Genomic DNA, 21,145 nt, shown 5'->3' with positions numbered 1-21,145 from the left:
AACAGGAAAAACATTAATATCACAAATTTTAGTTTACCAAGTACAATTTCATGCTTTAAACATGCAAATCCTTTATCAAAGTCACAGTACACACCAAGAAGATAATTCTTCTTGTTTGGCCCTGCAAGATTCCAATACTGATGCCACACATGTGCAAAATCATTTACCAGAAGTCCAACCCTGTGAGTTTTTCTGTGACTGACAAATATTTATGTAAGTCAGCACTTACCACAGAAGTATCCACATTATAAATAGACTGAGATCAGTTTATAAAGTGTGATGTATCACATACAAATATTATCACTTTTAATAGATCTCCCACCTATGAAAATTTTTGCCACAAATTCACTGAATATGAAGTTGAATGGATTCTTCTGCATTGTATTAATCAAAACTTATTGAAAAGGGAAATATTTCTTAAATGACCTATACTAACAGGTTTTACATTTCTACTGCACATGAATTTAGTGCATCCATCTCAGTTATGCATTAAGTAAATGTTTGACATAAAGAAGCTTCACTGAAAAAAGAATTAAACATACTGTTACAAGTCCTGCTCAAATGCTGTTCAGAACAATCAGTAAATAATAGATGATAATGCAAATCAAGTGGAGTAGTACAAGAATACTGGAAAATTAATAACAGTGTTAAAACTCACAGTCTGTTCCTATTACACTACAATATAACCTTTAAACTGAACAATTAACAACATGCAAAATCAGAAAAGTGAATGCTTACAATATTCTCGGTTTCATCCACTTCTAAATTAAGTTTGGGATCCTCCTTGATATAATCAGTGGGCCAAGAGATTCCCAATGGATCGCCAAGAAGCTAAAAAAAAGGAAACAATCTTTCAAATTAAACTGCTGATACACTGGTGTACATATTCCACATTATCAATATTTATTTTTAATGAATTTTATTCAACTTTTCAGAGATTCTTATCACTTATACACTCAGAAATTTCAAAAATTTAATTTGATGAGCAGCTATTTTATCAACATACATTCTCCTGATTTCACCCTGTGCTCCACTGCACTACAATCTTTACAGAGAATCAGACAGTGTTTTCTCTGATGCAGCATACTTCAAGGTATTTAATGACCTCTACCTTCAACTGCCAATTTCACAGTTTGGCTACAGTCATAGTGTTGTGCTCTCTCTATCCACTCACGTACCACCTTGTCCTAGATATTTAATGACCTTACCTGCCTGTTTATTGCTGCTGGGTTTATCAAGTTAATGCACTGGCATGCTCACAGCTGTGTCTGGAGTGTGTTCTGGCATGAGAGATACGTTTCTTCTAACAATATGTTGTCACATAATTTTCAGACTTCTTGGTTTTTTCTTCTGTCCAGACATGACAGATTTTTGTGCTGGGCCAAATAACCCACAGATTTTGAGCTGCAGAAATAAAATTTCTCATCATCTACCTTCATGATCTGCGAGAACGCTGTTCTCCAAATTGACACTGGTAACGTGTATTATAAGTCTCAATTTTAACATTGATGGAGATGGTGCACAAATTCACAATATTTTTCACACTTTCACCATATTCTGGATGTACTAATGATGAATTGTTTTACATTCATCTATAACTTGTTGAAAACTTCTCTAGGCTAGTAAATAACAAATTCCAAACATGCACCACTCCTCACAGGCAAACTTCACTTGCATGGTAGGCTATGAACTCACCACATGTCAACACCTCAGCTTTGGACTTTGCTATGGTTGTGACCTTATGTCATTTACCCACACACAGAATCTCTCACTCAAGTTGACACCTTGACTATTTCTGTTAATTTCCCATGTACTGTGTTGAACACTCTTGGCAAAAAGCAGAACCTTGTCACAAACCTCTATGTATTGTAGTGTCACAATCTAGTTGTAAGTGAAACTTGTAGGAATTTGGAAGAATGCCGCCATGAAGTGTAGCATTAGCCACCATTGGCTGGTAAGTGTAGTGTGGCGACATACAGGATACAAGAATACAAATGCAAAACGATCACAAGCTGGACTATCCATGCTTGATGAATTCTGCACTGTGCAGTGGTAATGGCACGTGCAGGAAGGATGATTTCACAGCAGCTGGGAAAGACTCATGCTGTGAGCTAAGTGACCAGGGGCTGGCTAATAATGAAACAAATGCACCTCAGAGCCACATAAATAGCTGTGAATTTTGAGACAGATTCAGAGTGCAGCAACACCACCACGATGCTAGAGCCACATTAGATGATGAGACAACTGGGCATTTCCAGCTGCAAACCATTAGTTTGAGACTGGGTCAGGCCAGTCACTTCATACACTAAGTCTCCTTCCAGGACTTTGTGCCACAACATCAGTGACCTGCCATCAGTGCCTACTGTCAGCAGACTCCTGCAGGGGCAATGGGTCATGTGTCATGCATGGCAGTCTTCACACACATCTGCAATGGATATGAACCTGAATCACTGAGTGCAGCTGTTCTGCAATGCAATGAAGTGACAGCAGAAGCGCAGAGCATTACTGATTGGCCCACTGCCAGACTGCTGGCTGCTGCTCAGCCTTATGTTGGAAATGCAGGGCATGTATGCATGAATTTCCTCACTAGGATGGTAGCCAACCTCCTGTAAGCTATTACCAGTCAGGTCACCAGAGTGGGGCATTGTCTGCCCCACCTTGCTAACAATGTGATGTATATTTGAAGTCTAATAAAATATTTCTCTCAACAACCTGCCCAACATTCCACACACTCACCTCAGTGGCTCTTAAGTAGTGCAAGGACTGGGATGTTTGAGCTCATTATGATGATGTTTGGTGATAGCAGACAGTGCCTACAACTGCCATCCATTGATCAAAAATATGACTTGACTACTGGGGAGGTGCATTTTTGCTGACACATGGTGTGGTGAGTGCAGTCTTTTGTTTTATTTTGTTTGACTGTGAGGTCTTGGCAAGTCAGTAGATTCTGCCACGGCCAGATTTGTGCATGTAAGTTCAATATGTTTCAGATGAACACACATGATATTTTGAGGTGGTATAAATATATTTGTTAGTTTTCACCTGGTTGGCGTGTGCGATATGAGCATCACAAGCAAGATGAGTGGTTCATTGTCTAGTAGTAAAGCTGTTGTGAACCATGAATAGTGATTCAGGAGGTGAAGCTAAGTTTAGTCATCATTTTGATGTGTTGTAGTAGTAGTAGTAGTTATGAGCAGCCACTCAATCAAGATTGATTAAATATAGTAAGGAGTAATAAGATAGTGTTACAATTAATTGTTCTCATAATTGGATTTTTTTGTGCAGTGTAAAGAATATAACTCAATATTTAACCATGTAAAGTAGTGGGAAGTACTGGACAGTAATGTGTTTAAATATTTCTCTTCCCATTTGTGCTTGTACAATAAATAAGAGGTAATCATGCTGTGGTCAGAAGCACAGTGAGCAGAGTTTTCAATTCGTCAGGGGTTAGAACACAGGAGAAACTGAGAATTTTAAGAGATGAAGTAGATAAGTTATGATTGGAGAAGGTGGAGTTGTCTAAGAGATTAGAAGCACTTGACACTTAGAAGAAGGAAATAGCTTATCATAAAACTCTGGAGTATAGAAAGAAGTTGTGGAGAGAGCATGATGAATGGTTGGTTGAAAATGGGTCTCAAAAAGTGATGAATATGTTGATTACGAGGAAAATGAAAGAAAGGGAAATAGAAGAAGCAGAGGGGAGGGAGGGGGGACCTGAAAGGTAGAGGAGCAGGGGAAAGAATGTCATGGATGAGCTGACAATCTTTTGAGTGGGAAGATTAATTTAGTTGTAGATGGCGACATAATACATGTTCCCAGAGAGTTATGTGAGGCATAGAATTCTGACACAAAAGGAAAGGAAAGTAATGCAGAAGTACCAGCTCCAATATCCACTGGAACTGTGGAATCAGAGGTGGCAGAAATGAGTGTAGGCAGGAATGAAGTGATTAAGTGTGGGGACAGTAATATGTATGATTTAAATACAGTAGTATCTGCACTGTTGGTTGGTAATAAATGCTGTACTGAAGCCAAAGAACCTGAACCACATGTAGAGGAAAATGCATGTGCCAGTGATTTTTGTATTGTGCAGAGTGGAACTTTAGACAATGTTATTGTTTGAGATCCTACAGGCAATGCACAAGAAGTTCTTGTTAGTTGTGCTGCAGATGATGTGGCAGAAACATTACAGGCACACATACTTTCCTGGAAGCAGGAAGCATGGAGGAAAATGAAGAGGAGACAAGTTTGTTGAGTGAATGATAAGTCGACAGGGCTGAACCTATTGAAGACTGCCAGGAGTTCAGAATGTAACACGAGCACAAACACTGGGTCAAACCTTGCAGGACAAGCAGCTGACATCTGCAGTGAGCTGTTTATAGTACATCTGATGTCTGAGGCACACGAGGAGTATGAAGTGCGTGAAGGGTACAATGTGCGCGTGGAAGTAAACATTCTGACTGAACATCGTGCCACAGTAAACCTTCAGTGACATAAAGCTGCTGTCAATGTTGATCTGCCATGAGGAGCATCTGTTGTACAAGACAATCCAGTTAAATCATGAGCAATAACATTAAGGCTTAATTCACATGATACAGTGCCACCAGGCAGGGGGAATGTTTTTGGAGAGCATAAGTAGTGGAAAACCATGCATTTCAAGTGGAATTCAGCCTGTTGTGAGATCTACAGGGAGAAGAATAAGTGAGACCTCTGGCTGAAATGCCGTGAATGGCAGTGCTATACATGGGTTACTCAATAGGATAGTTTTGGGAATCTGTTTGCTGGAAAGCACAGGAGGAAATGTTGTTGCAAGGACAAGATGTACATGTGTGGGGGGTTGAAGACTGTGGTGTCTGGCTTCTGAGGTAGTCAGGATCAATTTGTGGGCACTCAGGTCTGGCATTAAATGATATAACAGGAAATCTGGACAAAGAAAGAAATATATTTCAACATACAGGATACACAGTGCGTGCCTAGGGTGGAAGTTATCAGGTGTAGGCCAGTCTAGGAGGATGAATAAACTAAAAAAAGTGGGCAGCCAGAAGGGAAGCATTAATTTCTGTTGGTGGCCAGTAATGAGGTATGGAGGGGGTGGGGGGCAGGATTTGCAAGGAAGCAGAGTTTTATGTAGTAAATGTAAAGTGTTTAAAATTGCTACACTGATACAATTGTGGTAAAATGAAATGTTGTGTGGCTAAGGCCTCCCGTCGGGTAGACTGTTCGCCTGGTGCAGGTCTTTCGATTTGACGCCACTTCGGCGACCTGCGCGTTGATGGGGATGAAATGATGATGATTAGGACAACACAACACCCAGTCCCTGAGTGGAGAAAATCTCTGACCCAGCCAGGAATTGAACCCGGGACCTTAGGATTGACATTCCGTCAAGCTGACCACTCAGCTAACAGGGCCGGACGACAATTGTGGTAGTATGTCTATATTGTAAATCAAAGCTGATAGTCATGGTGAGGAACTGGACTGGAGCGGGACCTGAGGGGCTGGTACTCCCCTAGGGAGAGGGTCATGTATTGTCACTACCTAGTATTAAATTAAACTTTTAGGAATTTGTGAGAAAGCCACTGTGCAGCATTGTGATACCTGCTGCCAGCCAGTAACTGCAGTGTCGCAACATATTGGTTTTAACAACATATACACAGAAGGTTTTGGAGCTGTGCTAGCCAAGCTTGGTGAAACCTGCACCACACAACAGTAATACCCAGAGCAGGCAGGACAGTGTGTCCACACCATAGCAAGACCATGTTGTGAGTTAGGTGACCAGGGCTGGCTAATAATGCATGAAATGTGCCTTGGACCTGCATAAATAGCTGTGAATTTTGAGGTAGTTTCATTCAGAGAACAGCAGCACCTCTACAATACCAGGACCATGCTACATGACAAGACGACTGGGCACCACCAGCTGCAGCCATGGGTTCGAGACCAGTTTGAGCCAGCTGCCCTCTGTACTAGTCTCCTTATGGGAGTTCTTGTCACAGCACTGCTGACTTGCTGTCTGTCCTGCTGTCACCAGACTCCTGTCAGGGGGCAGTGGGTAACATCTCATGCATGGCAGTCTTTGTTTTGTGTCAGTGATGCATATGAGCTGATCCTGAGTCACTGGGTGAGGCAGTTCCACAGTGGAATGCAGAGACGACAGAAGAGCAGAGTACCAGTGACATCATGGCCTTAGTGCACTGTCAAACTGCTGGATGTCATTCAGTGTGATGTCAGGAATGCAGGATGTGTATGTATGCATCTCTTTGACAGGGCAGAATCTTGTTCCCTTTGGGCTATAGCCAGCTTGAGTCAACAGAATAGGACATGTGTGCCTCATCATGCTAATGGCATGATGTATATTTGAAGCTTAATGAAATATTTCACTTGACCATCAGCATGGCACTGGGCCCCACTGGATGGTCATTCTACACACTCACCATTGGACTCTTCAATGTTTTAAATATACTAAATATCTCTCTGGCTTTTCTACCTAGGTTCTTGTGCCTGCCCATCTCCTGAGTATGCCCAGCATCTTTCTTGATTTCCACCAGTCCTTCAGACTGTTGTGCAGCCTTTGACTGTGACTACTGTCCCGTCTTAAGAAATACTGAAAAAATAAAAAAAAATGAGTTTCCTAAACGCCCGGAACTTTTCCCAAATATGGCTCATAGTAAATATGTGATTTACAGTCCACAATCCTGCCTATTAATCTCCAGTTTCTTCAATTTCTACATCTATGCTATACAAAGAACTTAACAGGATGTGGCAGAGGATATTTTTGGTACCATTACAACTGTCATTTCCAACTTTCCTGCAACACAAAGACAATTGTAGACACATCCAGAGATTTCAGAAACATTTATTTAGTTCAGGCATGGAACCATGGAAATAGCGAAAAACAAGTGTCAAAGCATCCGTATGACATCTAATCTCTCCTGGTGAGCCGTCGCAGGCTGGTGAAAATGTCCTCCGCTCCGCAATATATAGCGTACTGTAACTATTCTGCGCATGCGTCGAAAACTTGATAGTTGAACAAACACTGCCCGCCGGCAGCGCCCTTGCTGGTGGAATAGCGGAACTCAGTCGCCCTCTGTGTTGCTGTTTGCCATGGCCGTCGACGCACTCTGTCATCTTCAATTTGAGCAAATCGTGGAGATGATGGGATTCCATGCACTGTCCAGCTGGTAGCCGCTGTCACAGTTTAACAGATTTTCCGCCAGTCGTATTTCTACGGATTCTTTAATAACGGAGTCCCAGGAAGATGTTGCTGTGGACAAAATCATTGTTTTCTCATACTCCATTGAATGTCCAGTAGAAATACAATGTTCAGCAATAGCGGACTTGCTTGGCTGCAAAAGGCGGGTGTAACATTGATGTTCAGTGCAGCGTTCTTTCACGGTGTGTGTGGTTTGACCTATGTAAGCCATACCACATTGGCACGGTATCTTGTAAATTCCGGCCTTTCGTAGTAACAGATTGTCCTTAACTGATCCCACAAGGTCCGCAATCTTCGATGGTGGGTGGAAAACCACTTTTACCTGAAATTTTCGGAGGATTCTTGCTATTTTAAATGAAGGGTTGCCAACGAAAGGAAGAAAAGCTAAAGATTGTTCCGGCATGTTCTTCTCTTTATTCACTTCCTGCTTCTTAGTTTTAACTGTTAGTGCCCTGTTAATCTGCCGGATGAAATACCCATTTTCGCTGAATACTGTCTTTAGATGGGCACCCTGTCTTTAGATGGGTGCCCAGTTGAAATATCGTGTGAAGTATTGAACGACAACCAGCTGCAAGCCCGAAATTTGTTTGAACAGTCAATTCGCCAGGAAAATTTTAAAACTCACATCTAATCTCTCCCATTTTACCACCCTAGTAATTTTATGGAATGAAAACTGGAATACATATTATAATGTCACACTCTTCTTACAACATCCTGTACAAGTGGACCTATAGCACAAGATTCTCAAAAAGTGCATATGTTATCTACAAGTTTTGAGGCTTGTTCTTGATACTGCTTCATTTGAATCCTCTATGAACTACAAAACAAACACAAAAATCAACTAGAATCCATTTACAGTTCCTATTTGACATGTGTAACATTGACATTTGAATTTTTTTGCATGTGGAGGAGGAACACTTTGGACTAGTTTGATATAGCCTACCATGACTTCCTCTCCTGTGTCAACCTCTTCACGTCACAAGGGGACCCACCATGGGTTGCTTTCTGATATAGTTGACAACTGCCATGATGAAGGAAGGTTGAAAATAGTGGGCCACTTTTTTTGGCTTAGGTACCAACACTCAATAGTTTTTGAGAAAATGATGATCTAACTTTCAATGCAACTTCTTCAGTCCACTCATGCATCGTAACACCAAATGAGGTGGTACACGGAGACTAAAAGCACAGTTTCGAAATTTTGCACTGTGTGTGCGAATCAGTTTGGATGTTTTGTTTTTCTTTCATTTGTCATGAAAACACATCACGCTAATATTTTTTATGACATCACAAAATATAATGGCATTACTGAAATTTTTGCTTTGTATCTTACTTTTATGCTTCATGAGAAGTAGTGCTTCATAAAAAACATCAAAAGCATAAAAATTTGGAGCACCATGAGCAACTTGCGAATGTATATATACCACAACCATAATTTTTTGTGTGAATAGTAGTAGGAAAAAACCTCACGATCTGGCGATAATTTCGTGGTAAACTATGCATATCAAAGCATTTTCTCAAAAGCTGGAGCCTGCAACTGATTAGGGATTAAGATGTAATTTTAATTCCATCACTTCTATTTGTGATTTCTCTTTGCTGTGGGATGAGAGTAGGGCACATCTATAATCGGCGAATGTAATTCATCACATGTGAGTAAAATTATACATTGCAGTGTTCACCTAATGCCATAAACCTGGGTGGAATTAATTTTAATGAACATGCCAGTACCCCAACTTCATTGAGAAGAAGTCCACCATATAAGAAGGGGCCTTTCTTCCACCACACATGCCAATAATTTACAGAAATGGCTCCATTTTTACATAATTTTGCAAAACTTTATCCAAAAACTGATTACAGGTTTCCTTTATCAGCTTCCTCAGGCTTGTGGCTGTTGTGCACACATTCTGATCTACTTCCATTAATTGGCTTAAATATTAATATACTTGACAACCAATTTGTCATGACCTTCCTGCAGACAAACGAAAGCTGTTCCTAGCCGTTTTCTGGAAGGTGTTAATCTGTGTCAATTGCGATGATAAAATCTATTTTTAATAAGATTTGAAAATCTAAATTTCTTTTCCCATTAACTCCATTATATATCACAATGGCACTGAAGATACTGATGTGACATAATTTTGCAACAACAAAAGAAAAATAAACATATTAGAACATGTGACAAAAAAATTTTAAAACTGTGCTCTCAGCCACTGTGCCAACAATGCAGCTGGTTGCCCACTGTGCTAGTAGCCTGATGAAGTCATGTCTAAATTTTGATTATTTCCACGGAAGCTGTTGCGTGTTGGCACCTATGCCAAAATAGGTGCCCATTTATTTTTACCCTTCTGTTACCCTGACACATTTTGACTGTATCATCAGAGAGAGACTTATGGTGGGTTCCCCTAGTCACAGTAGCACTGACGCACAACATCCTCGATTACTTGTTGGATGTACTCCAATCTGTCTTCCCCTACAGTTTTTATCCTCTGCCAATCTGTCTAGTACCATGCAAGTTATTCCGTGACATCTAAACATAAATCCTATCATCTCCCTTTTTATATTAGTGTTTTAGATTAGTGCTTTTCTATGCGAATTCTGTGAAGAACCCTTATTTTTTATCAATTTATATAATTTTCAGCAGCATTATGTAGTACTGTATCACAGATCGTTCGGTTATTGTCTTCTCCATATTCCAGCCCCATCTATCTAGTAATGATTATAATACCACCAGACACATCTGGGTACTATTACTACAAACACAAAGATATATAAGACATTTATGTCATGGCACAGCTCTCTGAAAATCATAACTTGAAAGCTTTCCTCACTTCTTAGGCATACCAGAGTCTTCAGTCAGATATCTGCACATATTTCCTTTACTTCCACACTTGTTTTTAATCTTTCAACAGAAAGTAGATCTGATTCTCCTTGTATGCCTGTCTTCTCTGGCATACTTTCATTTTGTACTCCTGACATAAAATCTACTCTGATTTCAGTCATAAGGATCTGCTGTAGCCAGCGATCACACTCCCATATACTACCTAGTCAAATAAGTGGCCAGGTGACAGGACACTTAAAAATTAAACACAGATCATACAAATACAAATAATTTCAATCACAGCTGATAATCAAAAAGAGAAAGTGCTTCCCAGTCAATAATCAAATGAATGGCATTCCACAGAGTATCTCCAGAATTTACCAAACTTAATGTACAGAATTTCTTGCTCTGCACCACATTTTTTCAGTGCTTGCATTGCACCCTCTGTGTTTTTTATGTCATTTAATGTTAGATTCTTACCACAACTGACAAACTGCACCTTGCAGCAATGTCTACAAATGAGCTCCTGTTGTCTTAATATTAAAAAATAGATACATTCAGACAGTGTTTTTCATTCATTAGACCAATGAAAATAATATTTTCCTGAGACGTGCCAATAATTATGTAAAAAATAAATAACTGGCCTGTCTGAAACTAGTTCCACGTGAATTGATGTACAAGTCACACTTTTCCAGTAGAACATGTGGGGTTTTTGTGATGAAGAGACAAATTTTCAATATTAAATATTTGCAGTGACATTCTAAACAAACATACAATTATTACTCTCCCTCTGCTTAACCTGTGGTTAATAATTCCTTCAACACAATGAATTCTTTTCCTCTCTCCTTTTTTTAATGAATGGTCTCAATCAGTTTGTTACAGGTAATGATCCATTTACTATAAAATAGCTGTGAAAAGAGCAACTATCATTCTTACTGTACATGAATCTCAATGTGGACAGAATGTGTTTATCCAGTGTTTCATTACTGAAGCTTCATGATGCAATTATGTAGAACCTGATTAAGAACAGCATATTTGCTGAGATTTTAAAACTTCACAAGCCTGGTCACACTGCTGTACTAAAAGTGATTGAATCTGAGCAAGTCCAAGACTTTGTGGAACTAGACTTTAATATGACTGCTGTTGCGATGCTGACTGTGGACAGTTCTAAGGGAGTACAGCCCTGGATGGCACATGTTGACAACAGCTGCAAGCAGCAGTTTAAGCGGTACACGATGTACCCCCATCAGTTGTCCTGCTAGTTTACATGAAGCCTTATGTTAAGTGCTATGTCACACATGACCACAAACACTTTTTTTCCCACCAAGTGACATGCCAATATAGTCATAGATCAGGACAAACACAAGTTGCCTAGAAAATAAATAACTAAGTAAATTCTGTTGCACACAAACACAGATTTGAGAAAATGGAAATCCACATTATTTCACGTTCTGAACCATCACCTGCCTGTTCTGGCAATAATTAAAGGAACCACAGACAAGTTGAAAAATCACAAGGCTACACATACAGTGCACAGTTTTGCTCACTTAAATCAACTCTCTTCAGACAGACAAACAGTAAAATGCTTAGTCACTCACAAATCAAATGAAACGTGTCTTCCAAAAGTCACAACTGAGAATTACATTCAGAGGAGTAACCATAAACAGCCTACATTGTTACACATTTTTAATAAAAAGTACCAATTCTGTTAAACACTAGCGCTTCAGTCACATTACTTAATCAAAACACATATGAGCAACTCGAACACCCCAAACCTCAGAAATCACATCTGCATATTATGAAGTACAATGACAGAAGTATCTCTATTTTAGGCATAAGCACTTTGCAAGCAAAATAAAAAAAAAATACAATTACATTAGCGCTATTTAATACATTCGACTCTCAATATTTTTTGCATGTTTGGATTTGACTTCTTGTGGTTGGATATTCAACACAATGTACACACTACCAATACTAAATTTTCCTATGCCAGCATTCTGCAACTGTTGGAACATATGGATATTTGTTTGATGACACACTCTTAACATGCGACAAATTCTCAAGAGTACATTGTGTCAAAGACAATCCTCAACCAAAAATTTTACCATGCACATCTGGTACCTCATGCCATTCATGATGAAGCTACTTGTGACCTCAGTAGACTGGAACAAATCAGTATTTTGAACCCATTTCTACATGCCAATGGGCATCTCCTCCAGTTATCACTCAGAAATCGAACAGGAAAATCTGACTTTGTGCAGACTTTAGATCCACAGGTCATGCTCAAACACGTATTCATTCTTTCCCATTACAACATATCAAGGGGCTTGCGGATTGCCTATCGTCAATATCTATGTAAATACTCTGCAAACCATGGTATGGTGCATGGCAGAGGGTACCCTGTGCCAGTGTTAGTCATTTCCATTCATCTCGCAAATAAAGAGATGGATAAACGACTGCCTTTAAGTCTATGTATGAGCCCTGATTTCTCTCATCTTATTTTCCTGGTCCTTATGAGAAATAGACACTAGTGGCAATAGGATCACTCTGCAGTCAGCCTCAGATGTCAGCTCTATAATTCCAGCAATAGTGTCTCACAAAAGAAGCATCACTGTCAAATTCCATCATAAGGATTTGCATCCCAGTTCATGAATACCTATTGGTAACAAATCTAGAAGCATGCCTCTGAATTGCTTCAATGTCTTCCATTAATCCTACCTGGGGGAGTTCCCAAAACAATGAGCAGTACTCAAGAATGGGTCACACTAGCATTCTATATGCTGTCTTCTTTATAGATGAGGTATACTTTCCCAAAATTCTCCCAATAGAACAAAGTCGGATATTTGCCTTCCCTACTACCAACCTGAAGTTCCATTTCATTTTGCTTTACAATGTTACATCTAGATATTTAATCAATATGATTATCAAGCAGGACACAACTAATGCTATATTTGAATGTTTTTTTTGCCTGCTCATCTGCATTAACTTACATTTTTCTGCATTTAGAGCAAGCTGTCATTCATTTCACCAACTAGACATTCTGTCTAAGTCATCTTGCATCGTTCTACAGTCACTCAACACTGACAACTTCCCATACATCACGATGTCATCAGCAAACATCTGCAAACTATGGCCTGACAGAAGTGTGATATGACAGCTCTTACATTTTCTCTCTCTCTCTCTCTCTCTCTCTCTCTCTCATATTATATCACACTTCGGTCAGGTCATATAAAGAGAAAATAAGAGTGGTCATATCACACTTCCCTGGGGCCACTCCTGACAATCCCTTCACCTCTGATGAACATTCATTGCCAAGAACAATGTACTCAGATCCACATATCTGGGAACCTAATCCATGTGCTCAGACATTCATCAAAAATCTGCAATGGGGCATGATATCAAACACTTCCCACAAATCTTGGAACATGGAATCTGCTTGTTACCCCTACCCGTGGTTTGTAGGGTATAATGTGAGGAAAGAACAAGCTGAACTACACACAAGTCATGATTTTCTAAATTCATGCTAATTTGTGGAAAACAGTTTTTCTGTCTTGAGGTAATTTATTAGGCTATATCTGAACTCAGTTGGATGCTTTTCTGCCAAAACAGATTTAGCTGATGCTTATCAGCTTTCCCCAGAAGAAGAAACAAAAAATATTTGGCCATTATGCACATCATCATATATCAGTACCAATGACCAACACCTTCTATGTGGAAGTACATCATTCCTGCATCGTTTCAATGCTTTCAGGACCAACTGAAGTCCAATGATCCATTCTCTTCAAATTATCTGAATGACATCACTGTGTCTGAACAATGGAACAGAATTTCAAAAATTAACAATCTCTTTATTCCAGTTTTAACTCGTGCATGATTCAAGTGTAATCTGTGGAAATGTTAATTTTTCAATACTCAAATTGCCCATTTGAGACATCTTATTGACACCCACAGTGCTCCTGCCTCAATTAAGCATTTTTAGGCAATGCAGAGACTACCTTACCTAAAATTATTTGGGAACTGCAGGCAGTTCTTGGGAAACTCAATACCATCCTACTTTTATTCTGAACACTGTGTAAGCTGCAGCTCCTTTGCTCACCTCTGCATAAAAATGTTCCTTTTCAATGGACTGGAGAATACAAATGATCATTTCAAAAGATGAAGTATGGATTGCTTAGTTGCCCAGGTATTTCATTTCGATCCACAGAAACCAGTATTACTTGCTGTTGATTCATCATCACATGGAATAGGGGCAGTTTTGTTTCACAAATTTGGAAGCACTGAACACCCCATAGAATTCATGTCAAAGATGCTTAATACCACTCATGTCAATAATAGTCAACTGGAAAATGGACACTAGCTGTCTTAACACAGACTACTCTTTTCCATTCAATGAAAGATGACTACTACCAAATGATTGGCAGTGCAACCTTCACATCAGTGTGATGGAAGAACTCCCAACAGTCACATGCCAGAATTACCAAAGGTATCTTAATTACAACCCTCTCTTGTGAATTCTGTCTCTCTGCAGGAAGTGTGGTATCTGCCACTATTCATCCACTTCACTGGAAGTGGCACGTCAGTGGTAGTGGTAGGCGTCCTGTGAAGGGTACATTTCCTAGACTTGCAGTGTGGGATTGAGAACTGTAGGCTCCCCCTAAATGAGTAATGTGTGCTCTAAACATGAGACTTCTACCCAGGTGTGACTGTGTGAGAGGTGCACAGAAGGAGTCGTTAGATTACACAACTCTTCATATAGTACAGATAATGACATCTGTAGGAGACACAGAAGTTGGTTCATTGATTTCCTGGGAGGGGGTGAGGGGAGGAAACCAAACAGTGAAGTCGTTGGTCCCATTGGATTAGGGAAGGATGAGGAAAGAAGTCAGGTTCCCTTTCAAAGGAACCATCCCAGCATTTGGTTGAAGCGATTTAGGGAAATCACGGGAACCCTACATCAGTATGGCTGGACATGGGTTTGAGTTCAGTGAAGTATGTCAGTCAGTGCTTTGTTAATGTGACGAGTATGCAGCTCAGTTGTCAAGAAATTTTGTGAAGTTGTAAACTGTTATTTTCATCCATCAGACGAACTCCAGTCCAAGTTAAGTTAATTTAAGTAATGTTCAAGAATATAGCATCGTTACAATACCACTGAAAAGATGAGCGAAATCTGCAACAGTGTCAGTGGTGTCGAGTAACTACAGAAATCATTAAAATGAGGCGAAGCTCCATGGCCTGATGGAATCCCTATCAGATTCTATAGTGAATCTGCAACTGAATTAGCCCCATTATTAACTATCATCCATCACAGATCCTCAAACCAAAAACCATTCCCGGTAATTGAAAGAAGGTGCTGATCACACCCATCTACATGTAGGTTGGAAATGTAATCCACAAAACTACCATTCAATGTCCTTAACATCAATTTGTCACAGAATTAGTGCATATTCTGAGCTGAAACACAATAAAGTACCTCAAACCAAATGGCTCTGAGCACTATGGGACTTAACATCTTAGGTCATCAGCCCCTAGAACTTAGAACTAGTTAAACCTAACTAACCGAAGGACATCAGACACATCCATGCCTGAGGCAGGATTCGAACCTGCGACCGTAGCAGTCCCGCAGTTCCGGACTGCAGCGCCTAGAACCGCAAGACCACTGCGGCCGGCTCAAACCGAATGACCTCCTCTCTACGTCAATCAGTATAGATTCTGGAAACTTTGATCATGTGCAACCCAAGTCATACTTTTCTCATGACATACTGAAAGCTTTGAATTGAGGCAGCAAAGCAGCTGCAGTATTTGTTCATTTCCAAAAAGCATTTAACTCAATGCCATGTCCACAAAAAAAATGGCTCTGAGTACTACGGGGCTTAACTTCTGAGGTCATCACTCCCCTACAACTTAGAACTACTTAAACCTAACTAACCTAAGGACATCACACACATCCATGCCCGAGGCAGGATTCGAACCTGCGAGCATAGTGGTCGCGTGGTTCCAGACTGAAGCGCTTAGAACTGCTCAGCCACACCGGCCGGCCACATCCACACTCATTATAAGAAGTATGGTTGTATAGGATACAAGCAAAATTTGTGACTGGACTGAGAATTTTTTTTTAGAAGGGAACATACAGCAAGTTATCTTCACTGGAGAGTCATCAATACATATAGAAATACACTGCTGTTTGTAAAAAGTGAAACACTTGACACTCTGAAGCAGTGGTCTGCAACATGCCATGACAGTAGGACATGTAGAACAGAAGAAGCATAAATAGTGCTTTAAATGGCAGAGAAGCATTGTGCACATAGACCCAACAGCGCCCTCTTTTATGTGACTGGACAGGTCAATGTTACACAATCCTCAGTCAGTATGGAGCCATCTTATGAAGTGGAATAATGTAACCAAATGCCACTATGCCGTGCCAACATCACTGGGTGGAATATAGGCACGTGAGTATGCTTGAATGGAGGCAATTATTGGTCTCCAGGAGGCAAGTCTGTCTGTCTGTTACACTACGTTTTGTACAAGGCACACTGCTTCGGTAGCGAGATGTACATGGAACCAGTGGAGAAAAGAGAGCTGCACACAACACCAATAGGGTACGCAACATAAAGTGACCACAGTGTGAGACTACCACCATCTTGTCCACTTGGCTGTAATGGGGGAACAGCTTCATCCATAGTGCTGGCGCAATGCTGGATCACTGCAGCCAGTGTGGACATGTCTGTATTGATAGTCTGATGCTGTCTTTTGTGGGCTGCTCAAATGGCATCAGCTTCCACTGATCAAAACCCACCGATGCCGCACACAGAAATGGGCACATGATTGTAGTGATGTGCTGAGTGCCAAGATGTAGTATTTCAGTATATTGTTAGGTGCCATGACAGATGTCAAGCATGATGATTTAGAGCACCATTGCCTATAACACATGATCTCGTCTCCTATGTCTTCAGGGCAATCCGAAAAGCTAAGACAGGAAGGTTTTACAGCCTAAGCATTGCCCCTCCTGCAAGGTGTCCACATGCCATATTTTTAGCAGGACAATGTCTGAGTGTACGTGGTAAGAAATGTGCAAGCCTTCTTCAAAGAATGACAGATACCAATGCTTCCCTGGCCTGCCCATCCCCTGAAATATCAACCATCGAACATATCTGGGATATGTTCAGTTGGCAATTTGTTTGTTCAGGTCCTCCTGCAGCCACAATTGCTGCTTTGCGGGTGTGCTACCAAACAATATGGCAGAGTATTCCCCACAGCATACTCAGGTGCTTTTTGATTCCCTGCCTCAATGGCTTGCAGCACATTGTGACACTTCTCCATACCGAATTTCCAGAGTCACAGTGCCTATACAGATTTGCAATGCTGATCATTGTGTAGTGTCATGTCCCAGAATGGCAGTATAAATTTCATTGTGATCCCATCACTCAGTCTTGGTGTTTCACTTTTTCCAAACAATAGTGTAATTTTGGGTGTGCCCAAGAAAAGTGTGTTGGGACCCTACCTGATGATGTATATTAATGACCTTACAGACAAGATTGGCAACTTGTTTTACATGTCCATAAATGTAAAAGTGTGCACTTCACAAGAAGGAAAACTGTGGGATCTTATGACTATATTATCAATGAGTCACAGTTAATAATTAAGGTAAAAGAAATGGAAAGAAAACAGGATGGGAAAGAGATAGGAAGGAAATAATGACTTCCAGCTGCACAAGGCACAGTAGCAATGCAACAATGAGAGCTGAATATTTGTGCCAGACTGCAGCTTGAACTATTATGCTACACTTTCCTAGAATGGTTGCCTTAACAGCCTTCACCATCACAAGAAGCTTTCTGTCAGATCCAAAGTCAAAACTTCCTGCTTGCTGTACCGCAACAACCTCTGTCCATTAACCCCCTACTTGCAGATTTCTGATTCTAGTAGGCATTCAGGTGTTGGTTGCACATCTGCACTGAAACTTTTTCATCAAACAGCTGTTGCACCCATTCAAATATACATATGGGTGGTGTGACTGACACAACAGACACCACTCTTATCTGTACAGCTAGGTGTAGCATTTTGTAGGGATATTAAATAGGAAGAACACACAGGCTCAGACATAGGTAAGGCAGATGATAGAGTTTTGTTTACTGATAGAACACCAGGGAAGTGCAATCTGTCTACAAAGGAGATTGCTTACAAACCACCCATGCAACCCATCTGATAATACTCTACAAGTCTATGGGAGCTGTACCGAGTAGGACTAACAGCGAATACTTAACATATAACGAGAGGGGTGGCACAGATGTTCACAGGTTTGTTTAATATGTGGGAGAGTGTCATAGAGATTCCAAAGAAACAGAACTGGCAGAATATTGGAGACAAATATAAACTATCCTGAAACATCTACTTACAAAGTTTCAAGAACTTGCTTTAAATGATGACTTTAGAAATGTAATACAACCACTTACACACCTCTCCTACAGGGATCATGAGGACACAATTAGATTGACTACAGCACACAGGGAGGCATTTAAGCAATCATTTTTCCCACACTTCATATGTGAATGGAATGGTTAAGGAATGGAATGGAAAAGATCCTAATAACTGGTACAATAAGATATACCCACTGCCATGAACTTCACAATGATTTGCAGACTAGAGATGTAGATGTCCAATCATACAGCACAGAAGCTGCAACATGGATCATTATGTATTTAGGATTACCAATATGAAATTCTCATCATCCTATGTCCACCCCCGGTAGCTGAGTGGTCAGCGCGACAGACTGTCAATCCTAAGGGCTCGGGTTCGATTCCCAGCTGGGTCGGAGATTTTTCTCTGCTCAGGGACTGGGTGTTGTGTTGTCCTAATCATCATCATTTCATTCCCATCGATGTGCAAGTCGCCAAAGTGGTGTCAAATGGAAAGACTTGCACCAGGCGAGCGGTCTACTCGACGGGGCACACTCGTCACACGCCATTATATTATTATCACTCTATGGCACAACATGCACATGTAGGCAAACTGTCTTGTTTACCTATGGCCTGATCCAGATTTTTATGCATCAGAAGCTTCTTGTTTTCAAATTAATCAATCTGATTCATAAGCACTGCAAGCTTTCTTATTGATTGTTAGATTGCACAAGCTACTGAACAGGAACACTCACTCACTACAATTGTTGAAGAACTAAATTTGGATGGTTCAACCTTGGAGTCCGAAATCTATTTCAGATGCAGTAGTAATGAAGTACTATGCTCTTTGCAGCAGCCTTTCTCTTCAGAATAGTGTAATTTTATTGTGTACTCTTACTGTACAAACACGATTCCTAATTCCCTCATCAGTGCAGCAAAATGTTTTTAAACTCTCTTGGCGAATTATTAACATTACACAGCTGGCACACCAGCATTATATGAGGCCTGATCTTGACCAAGTAGACTCAACAGACGACTGTCCCCTGCCACAAATATACAAACAGCCATGCAGTGCTGTAACAAGGATTTTTTTACTGGCCTCGACCTGAAGGTCCTTGGAGACACATAGGTATTGATTTTGCTGGTCCTTTCTGGAACACATGGTGGATAATTACCCTGGAAGCACACAGCAGACATCTAGTTGCCATGTGCATGAAATCAGTAATGGTGTTGGCGCTATAAAAGCATTCACTTCTGAAATTCGTTTATAAAGGTTTCCACAAACTATCGGTTTGGACAATGGTTCACAATTATGCTTGCTGCAATTTCAACAATTTGCCCAACAAATTGGGATTCAAGACGTCCAAATGGCTCTGTTCTCTCTGCAATTGGATGATGAACTCAAAAACTTGGTTTGCACTTTCCCAGCTCAAGTATGAGAACTTTGTGCTTCACACTCGAAAGAAAATGCTTTGTTATTGTCCAACACCTATTGCATTCTGCTTCTTTATGGCACTTCAGCGACCGCACTATGATATGGTTGCTGTCACTATACTTTGCTGCCTCTATTGCAGCTTTGATGCTCCATTGCAGATGCCAGTTTCAAAACGAAGCTCTACACAATTGACAAAGTTTTATATCATGTCTATAACAAACCTTAAAACTGCAAAACTGGCACTGTTAGTCACACAACTGGCTAAGTTCATTAAACACTATCATTTGCAGCAAAGCAGTCACCCATCAACGGCCCCAAAACCAACTTCGTTTTCGTGATTATTGTTATCCAGCTGTAGATTTTCATTTTTCATAAAACATTGCTTGCAACCCCATCTGCTTCCCCTGAGCAGCCTTCGCCAGTCTGCCACTGAGGTCAACACTTGCCTGCCTATGCAACCACTGCCACAGTGACCATATCCATCATTTTCCACAGTGAAGTTAGTCACAGACATCGATCCAGCATCAGCCTCTCAGTTTCCAGTGTCCTCAGCAGCATCACTGCTGCACCCATTTGTGTCATTGGATGGATATCCACCCCCAGCTTTGTGGCAGATGTTGCTGTTGGCTTGCAAGATGAATCTTGGGATGTAGGTTGGTTGGTACCATCTGCCATCATGCCACATCGAAGTCCATTAGCTGCTCAATAGCACAACCCTCCCTCGCCCTCATCGTTCATCCACATACTGTGCGATGACGATGCAAAATTTGTGGGTAGAGGGGAAGTACTATTGACAGTGTATTTGTCAACTGTGCATAGCACACCACATGCTCTCATGTCTCTTTGGAAGAAGATATATTTAAACAGGCTGCTAGAATGCCATCATGAGCCATGCTCCCTCTAGAGCTCACTGTCTTGCTATCGGTGGTGCTGCAGATACCCCTAGAGGATGACATCTTCACTTCTACCCACTGCACACCAATGTATCCCTCTGCATATCATTGTAAGATACTGCACACCAAACTCTGCACAGATCTACAAATATGTAGTAGTATGATGCTGTTGATATTTAATGACAAACTGTTTGCCAGCGATCAACATTAGTGTACAAGAGACACTGAGGAACAAATACAACAAGGGATACTAAAATTGTGTGCATTGGCAATTACCTCTGTACATAGTGCACATAAATACACTCATGTTTTAACAGTAGTCTCCTCATGACCGATGCCAAATCCAAAAAGCTACATGACTCAAAATTTCAGCTAAACTTGCATCAGCTTGTTGATTTGCCCAGTTATAGA

At 40.6% G+C, this 21,145-nt stretch overlaps 1 protein-coding gene across 1 annotated transcript in view; it reads right to left on the bottom strand.

Moving 5' to 3' along the window:
• The window catches only part of LOC126213086 (uncharacterized), a 218,302-nt gene that overhangs the window by 84,980 nt on the left and 112,177 nt on the right, over nt 1-21,145 (bottom strand). Inside the window, exon 6 of the mRNA XM_049940680.1 lies at nt 739-831. Within this exon, the coding sequence (XP_049796637.1) occupies nt 739-831 (93 nt within the window). The remainder of the gene's footprint in view (nt 1-738; nt 832-21,145) is intronic.

This window comes from Schistocerca nitens, chromosome 11 (genome assembly GCF_023898315.1).
Source record: "Schistocerca nitens isolate TAMUIC-IGC-003100 chromosome 11, iqSchNite1.1, whole genome shotgun sequence".
Taxonomy (NCBI): domain Eukaryota; kingdom Metazoa; phylum Arthropoda; class Insecta; order Orthoptera; family Acrididae; genus Schistocerca; species Schistocerca nitens.
This window is presented reverse-complemented; position numbering and strand designations above follow the sequence as displayed.